Source organism: Geotrypetes seraphini, chromosome 16 (genome assembly GCF_902459505.1).
Source record: "Geotrypetes seraphini chromosome 16, aGeoSer1.1, whole genome shotgun sequence".
Classification (NCBI taxonomy): Eukaryota; Metazoa; Chordata; class Amphibia; order Gymnophiona; family Dermophiidae; genus Geotrypetes; species Geotrypetes seraphini.
Window position 1 is genome coordinate 8,741,839 of NC_047099.1, and position 11,245 is coordinate 8,753,083.

Here is an 11,245-nt window from a genome sequence, read left to right on the forward strand (position 1 = left end):
TGAAATTGGGAGGGATAAAAATTCTTAGAATAGAATTTTAATGAGTGCATATTTACATAAATCAGGGTTCCTGAATTCCAGGGTGTAACAGCATAATGCATTCAACTTTGTGATCCCTTACCAAGAATATTCTATTTAAAGAGTTAACCAAGGGTACAACAATCAAAACATTGTAGATTAGGTTCAAGAGCATACATCAGTCATTGATAGCCAAATGCTTTTTTCTTCAAATTCTATGTATCTTCAGAAAAGAAACTTTCCTACTTCCCAGTTTCTTCATTGCCTTTTTCACCTCCTTGTTTCTCAGAGTGTAAATGAAGGGGTTTAGAAAGGGAGTCACGACAGCATAAAAAACAGAGAGTGGTTTGTCAGCTGCAAATGTCACCGAGGGCCTCAAGTAGATGAAGACCGAAGAGCCAAAATGGATTGTGACCACCAAGAGGTGAGATGCACAGGTAGAGAAAGCTCTCTGTCTTCCCTCAGCTGAACGAATTTTTAAGACAGTTGAGATGATAAACGTGTAAGATATAGAGACCACCAAGAAACAGCACAGAATTAAGAGTCCACTGTTGAGCATATCCACAATTTCAATGAAAAGGGAACTTGAGCAAACCAATACGTACAAAGCATGGGTTTCGCAAAAGAAATGATCTATCTTATTAGGACCACAGAAGGGCATATGAATTGTTGGAAATACCTGTGCGAAGGCATGAATCAGACCTAGAACCCAAGTAGAAAGTACCAGCAGCAGACAGACGTGTCTGGTCATTATTGTGGTATAGCGCAAAGGATTGCAGATGGCGACGTAGCGGTCATAGGCCATCAGGCTGAGGTGAAGGCATTCTGTACCCCCGATGAAATGCAAGAAAAACAACTGAGCAATGCACTCGCTGAAAGAGATGGTTTTGCTTGGAAGGAGAAGGTTAACAAGGGATCTAGGGATAGTGACTGTGGTAAAGAACAAATCGATGAAAGATAAGGTACTGAGGAAGAAGTACATGGGCGTGTGCAGTTGAGTGTCCACATATATAGTTACCATAATGAGAAGACTTCCAGCTATGGTGCCCAGGTACATCGTTAGAAAGAACACAAAGAATATTACCCGTAAGTCTGGATTGCTAGAAAGTCCGAGGAGGATGAACTCCATGACTCTGGTTTCATTCTGTACTGCCATCCTTTCCACTTTATTTACTATAGGGAAATAAAAACACAAGGAGAAATAAAGAGATATTGTGTCATACTCATATCTCTAGTCCAGGGATGGGCAACTCTGGTCCTCGAGGGCCGGAATCCAGTCGGGTTTTCAGGATTTCCACCAATGAATATGCATGAGATCTATTTGCACGCACTGCTTTCAATGCATATTAATTGAGGAAATCCTGAAAACTTGACTGGATTCTGTCCCCAGAGGACCAGAGTTGCCCACCCCTACTCTAGTCCTTTTCAAATCCAGGCTATAAACTAATCTAATCTAATCTAATCTAATCCTTAGGTTTGTATACCGCATCATCTCCACGTTTGTAGAGCCCGACGCGGTTTACAGTAGGAGAAATAGGAAGGAACTACAACAGAGGGTTAGAGGTAGAAGTGTGAAGAAAATTTAGAGGACTTGGGATGCCAAGATATAAGAGTTTCCTTGATTCCTAAACTGTCCTTTTTTTCAGCCACTTTTACATCTTGACCACTTCTCTATTCTTCTGAACAGGGGTGGGCAACTCCGGTCCTTGAGGGCCGGAATCCAGTCGGATTTTCAGGATTTCCCCAATGAATATGCATTGAAAGCAGTGCATGCAAATAGATCTCATGCATATTCATTGGGGAAATCCTTAAAACCTGACTGGATTCCGGCCCTCGAAGACCGAAGTTGCCCAGCCCTGTTCTAGATTCTCTTGCTTATGTTATCTTTATCATAACCAGAATTTATGCTCTGTGGAGCAGGAACTGTCTCTCCTACATGTGCTGAGTACAGCCGGTAAGGCATTAGAAAAGTTAAAGCGTAATAAACATAGAAACATAAAAATCAAAGGCAGATAAGGACCATATGGCTAATCCAGTGTGTCCATCCATACAATCAACTATCCCTTCCTCACGCATAGAGATCCTGCCAGATGACTTTGGTTTCATGACATTGTAATCGGGAGGATTGAGAATAAAGGTCTGCCCATCAGTAGCCAAATGAAGAACTCAGTTTTAAAAGTCTCACACCATTCGTATATACTGAGATCAGCAGAAACCCTCAGAGCAGCATTTTTCCCACCTAAAAATCTACTCACCTTGTGATACCCACTGTCGTCCTTTCCCCAAACTCAAGCGCAGTTCATCAGTTCTCTCCAAATGTCATTTGGCCATAACCATCAGTGGAACATTTTGCAATCTCATAATATATCAATATTTTCAATGAAGAAATCTTTCTTCTGAAGGGAATGAAATGAGTTTCCTGCCACTCTGGCTTTTAAAAGTAAATAATATAATTAATGATTTCTGGAGTCAATAAGCGATGATACTAGTGATATAATTCCCTTTTAATGTTTCCCATCTTTACTCTGTATATGAAGTATATTTATAAATAAATATTTTAATACTACATTACATTACATTAGTGACTTCTATTCCGCCTGTACCTTGCAGTTCTAAGCGGATTACAGTAGAAGATAGCTGGACATTTCCAGGAAGTTACAATTTAGGGGACGGTTACATAGTAGAGGCAGAGGGAAGAAATTGAGGAAGGGAGGAGAATTGAGGATTAGTAGTAGGGAAGAAGAAATTCATGGATGGTTATTTGATAGGGTCATTGGGGAGATATTAGTAGAGGGATAGGAGGTCAACTGGAAATTTGCATGGAGGGGGGAGGATGCGGGGGGGGGGGGATAAGAAGGCTGTATTGTTTTTTTGAATAGCAGAGTTTTGATTTCTTTTCGGAATGATTTAAAGTCAATTGTAGATGTCAACAGGTTGGCAAACAATAAATGGAGAAACCGAGAAAAATAAGGCAGATAAAGACCATATGGCTAATGTAGACTGCCTATCCATGCTATCTACTATCCACTCTTTTCCCTTAGCGATCCAACATACTTGCCCCAAACTTTCTTGAATTCAGATATACTTTTTGTCTACTCCACAACCACAGCAAAGCCATTCCAAGCTTTTCCCATCCTTTCTGTGAAAAAGTATTTTTTCAGGTTACATCATCCTATACCTCCTCATTCCAGAGTTTCCTTTCAATTGAAAGAGACTCTTCTCAAGTGCACTTATGCCACATAGGTATTTAAACGTCTCTATCATATCTTCTCTCTAACACCTTTCCTGACCATTTTAGTAGCCTTCCATTTCACCAACTTCATCCTGTCTATATCTTTTTGAAGGTGAGGTCTCCAGAATTGTACACAATATTCTAAATGAGGTCACAGCAGAGTCATATACCGAGGCATCGATACCTCATTTTTCCTACTGGCCATTCCTCTCTCTATGACCCAAGCATCCTTCTAGATTTTGCCTTTGCCTTTTCTACCTGATTGGTCACTCTAAGATCATCACATACTATCAAACCCAAGTCCTGCTTCTCTTTCGTGCACAAAAGTTCTTTATCCCCTAAACTGAAACATTCCTTTGGATTTTTGCATGTAAATAGAGATAGATACTTACAGCGTTTTATTTGGAGAGATCATTTGAATGGGTGATTTTTGCTTATTTCCACATAGCGAACATATCCATGGAAATCATCAAACAGTATTAATTTTAGATAAAGACTTTCTCCAGTAGGCAGCAAAGTGATTTATTTAAACTATATTTGGGGACTCATGGAATTATACTCTTTAGCGGATCTCAAAAGAAGCAGGTGGTTAATTAATTTTACCATTAACAGTATTTACTAACATATCTTGTAAAAAAAATAGCTTATGGACTTATGGGGTTCATGTGGATAAATATTGTTATCGAAATTTGTTTAACTCATTTGATAAAATAAAGAGTCAACATTCCCTCAAAGGCACACCTGTTTTGGCTTCAGCTTGTACAGCAATAACCTTGTTTCAATTGCGAGGGACACTCATATTCTTGCATCAGCCTCTATGGTAGGATATTCATAACACATCACCATTACAAGACAAAGTCTATTGTATGTCATTAACGGGCCTTTCACCCATTCCTATCCTTTTTCCTCTTCTCTGTGGCACAAATTCCAAACATTGGCACTGCAACTCAGCCCCAGCAAACATACCTTGTAAGGTGGTGGTGGAGCTATATCACAGTTTAAGTCACGAGGGGCAAGCAAGTGCGCTGACCTCCCAGGGGGCCTCCCTGCCTCTTACCTGATCTAGCTCTATCCAATAGGATCTTTTAACACCTAAAATTTGATGTGACCATAGAAGATTGTCATGTGTGTGTGTGTGTAGGAGGGGGAATCAGGACCAAGCGAGGGCACCGGAAGTCCCACTGCTGCTATCTACACCTGGTTAGCTTGGCAGCTAAGCTTAGACAAACCTTTTTCTGTGTGATTATAGTTTACTTAACCAGTTAGCGGTAATGTACACAGACAAATTATACATGGCATAGCAATCACATAATTATGAAATGCACAAGCATTTCTGAATTATGAAATGCACAAGCATGTTCTTTAATTGATCCCTAGAGTCTTTATCTGCAGCTCTGAAAAAGCTCTTTGTCTTCATAAGAAACCTGCATTAGGTACAATACCCATAGCTAGGATTGAATGGGCCCTGGATAGAAAAAGTAAGATGGGCCTCTCTCCTAAGGTAGTAAAGACCAGGGCGGGCGTGTGTGTATGTGTGTAAAAGCCCTTTAGAGCTTAAGGCCTAGAATCTCATACCAGTGATGATTTTTTAGGCACCAGTAGGCCTCCATACCTCCATTAAAAATGCAGTCCAAATGGTGTTTTTACTGAGATTTGAGGCACATACCGTGCCTAGAAAATTGTCCTCAGAATTGTGCATTTTAGGTCGCCAAACATGAAAGTAGGCATGGCCAGTGCTGGAAGTGGCATTAGATGACCTTAAACACCAAGGTAGGCACAATTCACATGAAAATAGGTGCTGGATATGTAAGCTTGGAAAACCTGGGCCTATATTTCCGGCACCAATCTCTCTCACATCAGCATGATTCCGAAACCAACACCGATGCTATTGACATATGATTGGTTTCCACTTTTAAGGCAGCCACCAATGTCTGTGCCAGTTCAAGAATCCAGGCCTTAGTGTCCATTCCATGCAACACATGAACATACTTCAGACTTATATAGAAAATTTAGCATAATATCCAGGACTCAAATAACAAAATCTCTATGTTTAAAGGCAGTTTTCTATAACATCAATTTACTTCCTTCTGGAAAATCAGAATGAACAAAATTGCTACAGAAACTATGCACTATCAGCTGTCATGGTTTCTTAAATGGAACTAGCAACAGGATTGAATATTCAGGGCTAAATGTAATATAAGGAAGTCACCAGGGCTTATCCGGACCTTGGATGATATCCATGCAGGGTCTGCATAAGGGTCTGTGGGCCTCTGCAGAATGTCAGCCGGAACTCACATAAGATCCTCCAAAGCCCCTCTCCTTTCTCAGTGACCTGATCTTTCCATCCTCCTACCTTGCATTCATTTAAGGTCCTGCATTTCCTATACCCCATCCTTCAGGTTCCACTGGGCCCACTTGTAGCTACCAGGTGGCTCATTTGGAAGGTAGGGGAAGGATCAATGCCTACACCCTCTTGGTGGTGGCCAATCTAAAATGGCTGCTGTAACCTCTACCAAAAGCCTGATGGTATTAGTGAGTATCACTAGAGGTCATTACAGCCATTTTAGACAGGCTGCTGCAATAGGCAGGAGCAAGTGAGAATTGTCCCTTCCCCTATGATCCAACTGGACCACCAGGTACATAAAAGTGGTACCAGGTAGTCCTATGAGGGAGTAGGCCTTGGTGGACCTTACATACATACAGGGTGGGAGAGAGGAAGTATTGCAGCTTTGAGGAGGGAGGGAGAAACAGGACAAGGAGTACTGCAACCTGAAAACCAACCAGGCACCAGCCAATATTCAGATCAGTGTACGGTTAGCTTTGCCGCAAAATTTTGGAAGGTTAACTGATTAGCAGTCTGAATATGGCCATTAATCAGTTAAATCCTGGCTCTTCCAATTCTCTGCCAAGTTCCAAGTTGAGTCTTAAGTATTTGTGTTGATTCAGTACAAGGTAAATTTGCTAAGGGACTTAGGGGCCCTCTTTCTAAAATGTCAGTTTTTACATATAAACCCAGGTAAGATCATAATATGAAGTTTATACTGCAAAGCGTCATACAGTGAAAGCATCCTGATAGATAACCAAAATGACGTATAATAGTAAAAATTTATTTACTTAACAGATATATTTACCTATATTAAGGTTCTTGGATTCTAGGATGGGCATGACAAGAGATATAGCTTGCATTATCCACTAAAAACAGCATAATTCAATCAGGTTTACTATACAATGGTGCTGAAAAATTATCATCCCAACCGAGAAGGGAATCACATGGTACCATGAAACGTGCAAGTTATTCCATATAGTCACCCCTAAGTTCAACACACTTAGCACATCATGTCTGAAGTTTCTGGAACCCTTCTAAAAATACTCTATAGTCTGGTCACTGAAATACTGCTCCACTGCTGCAATCACCTCCAAATCAGTCAAAAATTGTCACCCTCGCAAGTTCTTTTTAAGGTTTGGAAACAGAAAATAGTCAGATGGAGCAAGATCTGATGAGCAGAGTTTATGGTCTATACGATGAAACCCCAACTACGTGAAAACATCCATTGTTTTGCCTGCTTTGTCTTGCCAAAAGAGAACTCCCTTCCACAGCTTCCTTCTCCTTTTTTCTTTCAATGCCTCCTTTAATTGATAGTTATAGTAGTATTTTGCATTCACTGTTTGGCCCCTTGGAAGATAGTCAGTCATCGCACCACCTTCCTTATCCCAAAACACTGTGGCCATGTCCTTTCCTGCTGACTTTTGGGTTTTGAATTTTCTTGGACTTGAGGAATCTGAGTGCCTTCATTGCATGGACTGTTGTTTTGTCTCAGGTTCATAGTGATTTAACCACTTCTCATCAAGCGTAACTAGTCATTTAAAAAAGTTGGTATTAACTCACTGAAAATACTGCAAAATCAACTTGGAAGTGTCCACTCAACATCGTTCCCCATCAACATTCATTTTAGCTGAGATTCGCCAAGCTTCCAAAATCAAGTCATGGACATGGTCAACAATTTCAGGAGTTGACAATGTTTGAGGCCTCGCAGACTTTGCTGAATGTCCAATATTAAAATCTCCACACTGAAAGCTTGCACACCACTCCTTCACTGTGGAATATGATGGTCATTTATAACTCAATGTTTGCATCATATATTTGTGAATTTCCTTTGGAGTTTTCTTCTGCAGGAATAGAAAATTCCTAATGGCTCAGAATTCCACACTTGAAAAATCCACACTTTTCGTTGACATGGTTCAATCAATGATCTGATACAATGTTAAAACATAGCATTATAATTCTGCCAATTGGCACTTTGAAAAATAAAATAACACTCTTTTCAGCTATAGTTGCAAAACAGCGGTCAGACTTTAGGAAGTTGGTTGGGCTGAGAACTTTTCAGCACCCCTCATCACTAAAAACAACATAACACAATCAGATTTACTATATATCTCAATGAAAAGTCCATATAAAAATTTAAACAAAGGAAAAAATCAGTGTTTTATACAGTAGATTAAACAGTAAACATAATTCAGTAAGAGCGGATGATTTAGAGTAGACCATGGTATCTTTCTTTGAACAGACAGGAAATCAATTTTTCTGCATCTCCAGTAAAGATACTTTCCTACCTCCTAGCCTTTTCATTGCACTTTTCACCTTCTTATTTCTGAGAGTATAAATACAGGGGTTTAGCACAGGGGTCACAATAGCATAGAAAACGGAGACCATTTTGTCACCTGTAAATTTCACAGATGGTCTCATGTAGATGAAAAGAGCAGGGCCAAAAAACAAAGTGACCACCAGGAGGTGGGAGGCACAGGTAGAGAAGGTTTTCCTCCTTCCCTCAGATGAACGGATTTTTAAGACAGTGGAGATGATGTATGCGTATGATATAGACACCACGAAGAAACAAATGAGTGAAAGAAGTCCACTGTTGATCAAAGCTATCATTTCAATGATATTAGTATTAGAACAAGCCAACAAGGATATGGGAAGAACATCACAAAAGAAGTGATCTATCTCATTAGGACCACAGAAGGGCAGCTGAGTTGATGGAAGTGCCTGAACTAAAGCATGAATGAGGCCTGCTACCCATGTTGAAGCCACCAGCTGGAGACAGGCTTGTCTGTTCATTATTATGGTATATCGCAAAGGATTGCAGATGGCAACATAGCGGTCATAAGCCATCAAGCTCAGGTGGAAGCATTCCGTCCCCCCCATTAAATGCAAGAAAAATATTTGAGCTAAGCATTCACTGAAAGTAATGGTTTTGCTTTGCATGAGAAAGCTAACGAGGAATTTGGGAACAGTGACTGTGGCAAAGGACAAATCTATGAAAGACAGGTTGCTAAGGAGGAAATACATAGGGGAGTGCAGATGAGAGTCCACATATATGGTTATTATAATGAGAAGATTCCCAACTAGGGCGAGCAGGTACATTACAAAAAACTGTACAAAGATTACAGTCTGTAAATCTGAATTGCTAGAAAGTCCTAGAAGGATGAATTGTGTTATGCTGGTTTCGTTACTCATTGCCATTTCTTGAACTTTATCGACCTTAGGGAAACAGAACAAAAGAGAACAAAAATGCATAAAATGAGAGAGATGATCAGAGAACATTCCTTTTCTTTAATAGAGACTTCCTGAGTTCCTGTGTCATGCTCTGTCTCTGGTCCCTTTCAAATCCAGACTAAAAGCCACTATCTTGAGGTTACTTTTACATCTAAACCAATTCCCATATAATACAATCTCTGAGAATATATTTCTCTTGACTATATCATAAGCTCTGTGGTGTGAGGACTATTTCTCTTACATATATCTGTAGTGTGCTGCATACACCTGGTAGTATTTTAGAAAAAAAGACATAGTAGTAAGGACTTAAGCTTCCAGAAACACTCATTAATCCCACCCCCTCCCAACACACACACACACACACACACACACACACACACCACCAACATAAACCTGTGATTTGAGTTGTACCGGAGTTCTTCAGAGATCAGCATTCAAGTTTCTTCAGATTTAAATTTCCCTTAAAATATAGTTTCTTAGTTGATAAAAAATCCATTCTATAGTTCATTACCTTACAGCAAGTTCTACTTGGTGATCCTGAAGATTGTGAATAAAGGTCTGCCCATCTGTAGACAAATATAAGAGCTAATTAAAAAAAAAATCCAACTCAGCACAATGTATCAAGATCAGTCCAAACCCTATGCTCACCACAGTTCCCACCTGAAGTCTACCCATGTTATGATGCCCACTGGTCTCCTTTCCTACAACTCAAGGACAGGTCATTAGTTCTTTCGAGATGCTATTTAATGGTTTATGTATTCAAGCAGTGATTACATTAGCAATGCAGTTCCAATCTGACAATTGCCTTCTCACTTTTCCTATTCCAGCTTGATGATCTTTTTTCAAGATTTGCTTTGCAATGGTTATTCTCTTTTGATATATTAAGGAAGGAGCTGAGAAGAGACAATGAGAAACAAGAAGTGAGGTGAGACAAAGAGAAACAAGTGAATAAGGCAGGAGATGGATGTATAATGAAACTGGTAGAGATGCCTTGTACTGGTTAACGATAATAATACATTCCTAAAGAATGAATTATTATCCTAAAGAATTCACATTCTTTAGGTATTTTCAAGCTGTATCCTTGTGTAATTAGACTTCAAATTGCAAGTTGAGTATACAATAAAGATTAATACATGGAGCATAGTATTTGAAGAGATTATCACTTGAATGGATGATTTTTGCTTTCCCCATTTCTAAATATCAAACATATTTCTGAAAATTACCACAAATCTACTTTTTGGATACAGTAAATTCAGCATTTCTAGAGAACAGGTAGTCTATGCCTCTGTATGCTACAGGCTGAAGTCTTTCTCCAGAAGGCAGGAAACTGATGAACTTAAACTGTATTTGGAGCTCTTGGGAATTTAATCTTTGGAGGATCCGAAGAGAAACAGACAGTTTATCACCACCACATCTGAGAAAAACAAAGGTGTGGAACCCATTTAGTTTAGGTGGATAACGTTTGCAGGAAAAATGGATACAAATCATTTTCGGATTTTTTTCTTCTCAAAATGCAAAGCATATCTGTCTTTACAGGAGCAAGAAATTTAGTCATATGAAGAAAAGAGTTGTGCATCTATTCTTAATCAATATTCCCTCAAGGGGACATCAGGATACTCGCCCTGTGCTTCTATGATTGTAGCTGGTGCAGCAAATTCATGGTTTTAATCACAAGGAGAAAGCAGGGCCTCTGAATCTCCCATGGAACTTACTTGCCTATTGCAACTAAAACTGATGTATTGATGTATCAGCCTCGACAGTAGGAATGCTGGCGGAGGTCTCACACACCCTAGATACATTGTTTTTTATAGCAAGTCTGCATTAGAAACCAATCTATTCTTTATTATCACAAGGTTTCCACTAAAGGTCAAGGCAGCCATTTTGGACTGGCTGCTGCAATGGGCAGGAGCGAGTGGGCATTGTTCCTTCCCCTATAACCCAACAGGACCATCAGATATATAAAAGTGGTCCAAGGGAGGCCTATGAGGGGGTGGGCAGTGGAGCAGTGGGGCCTTCGTGAGCCTTATATGCATACAGTATGTGAGAGAGGAAGTATTGCAGCATTGAGGAGGGAGGGAGAAACATGACAAGGAGTACTCCAACCTGAAAACCAATCAGGCACTAGCAATATTATGAATGGTGTTTGGTTAGCTTTAGCGGCTATTTTGGGGACATTCTTAATATCATTCTTAATATGCCCATTAATCAGTTAAATCCTGGCTCTTCCTGTGCTCTGCCAAGTTCCAAGTTGAGTTTTAAGTGCTTTTTGCTAATATGTTTGAGAATTTGGTAGAGAATATTTCTGGTGATCCAGTGGAAGGCTATGAGACATTTATTTATTTATATTCCACTCTATCGACATTTCTAGGTGGATTCCAACAAACATACATAATTTATAACAAACAAATATATTAAAACAATAATTGCTTAATATGTTTCAA

The 11,245-nt window shown here is 39.6% G+C and overlaps 2 protein-coding genes across 2 annotated transcripts; both read right to left on the minus strand.

The window, feature by feature from the left end:
• Nucleotides 1-226: 226 nt before the first annotated feature.
• Nucleotides 227-1,174, minus strand: LOC117350486 (olfactory receptor 1509-like). Its single transcript, XM_033924780.1, has one exon. It carries the CDS (start codon nucleotides 1,172-1,174, stop codon nucleotides 227-229), a length of 948 nt encoding a protein of 315 aa, XP_033780671.1.
• Nucleotides 1,175-7,823: 6,649 nt separating this feature from the next.
• LOC117350487 (olfactory receptor 1509-like) lies at nucleotides 7,824-8,774 on the minus strand. The gene has a single exon (XM_033924781.1). The coding sequence runs from the start codon at nucleotides 8,769-8,771 to the stop codon at nucleotides 7,824-7,826; it is 948 nt and encodes a 315-aa protein (XP_033780672.1). The 5' UTR covers nucleotides 8,772-8,774.
• Between the last annotated feature and the right edge of the window lie 2,471 nt (nucleotides 8,775-11,245).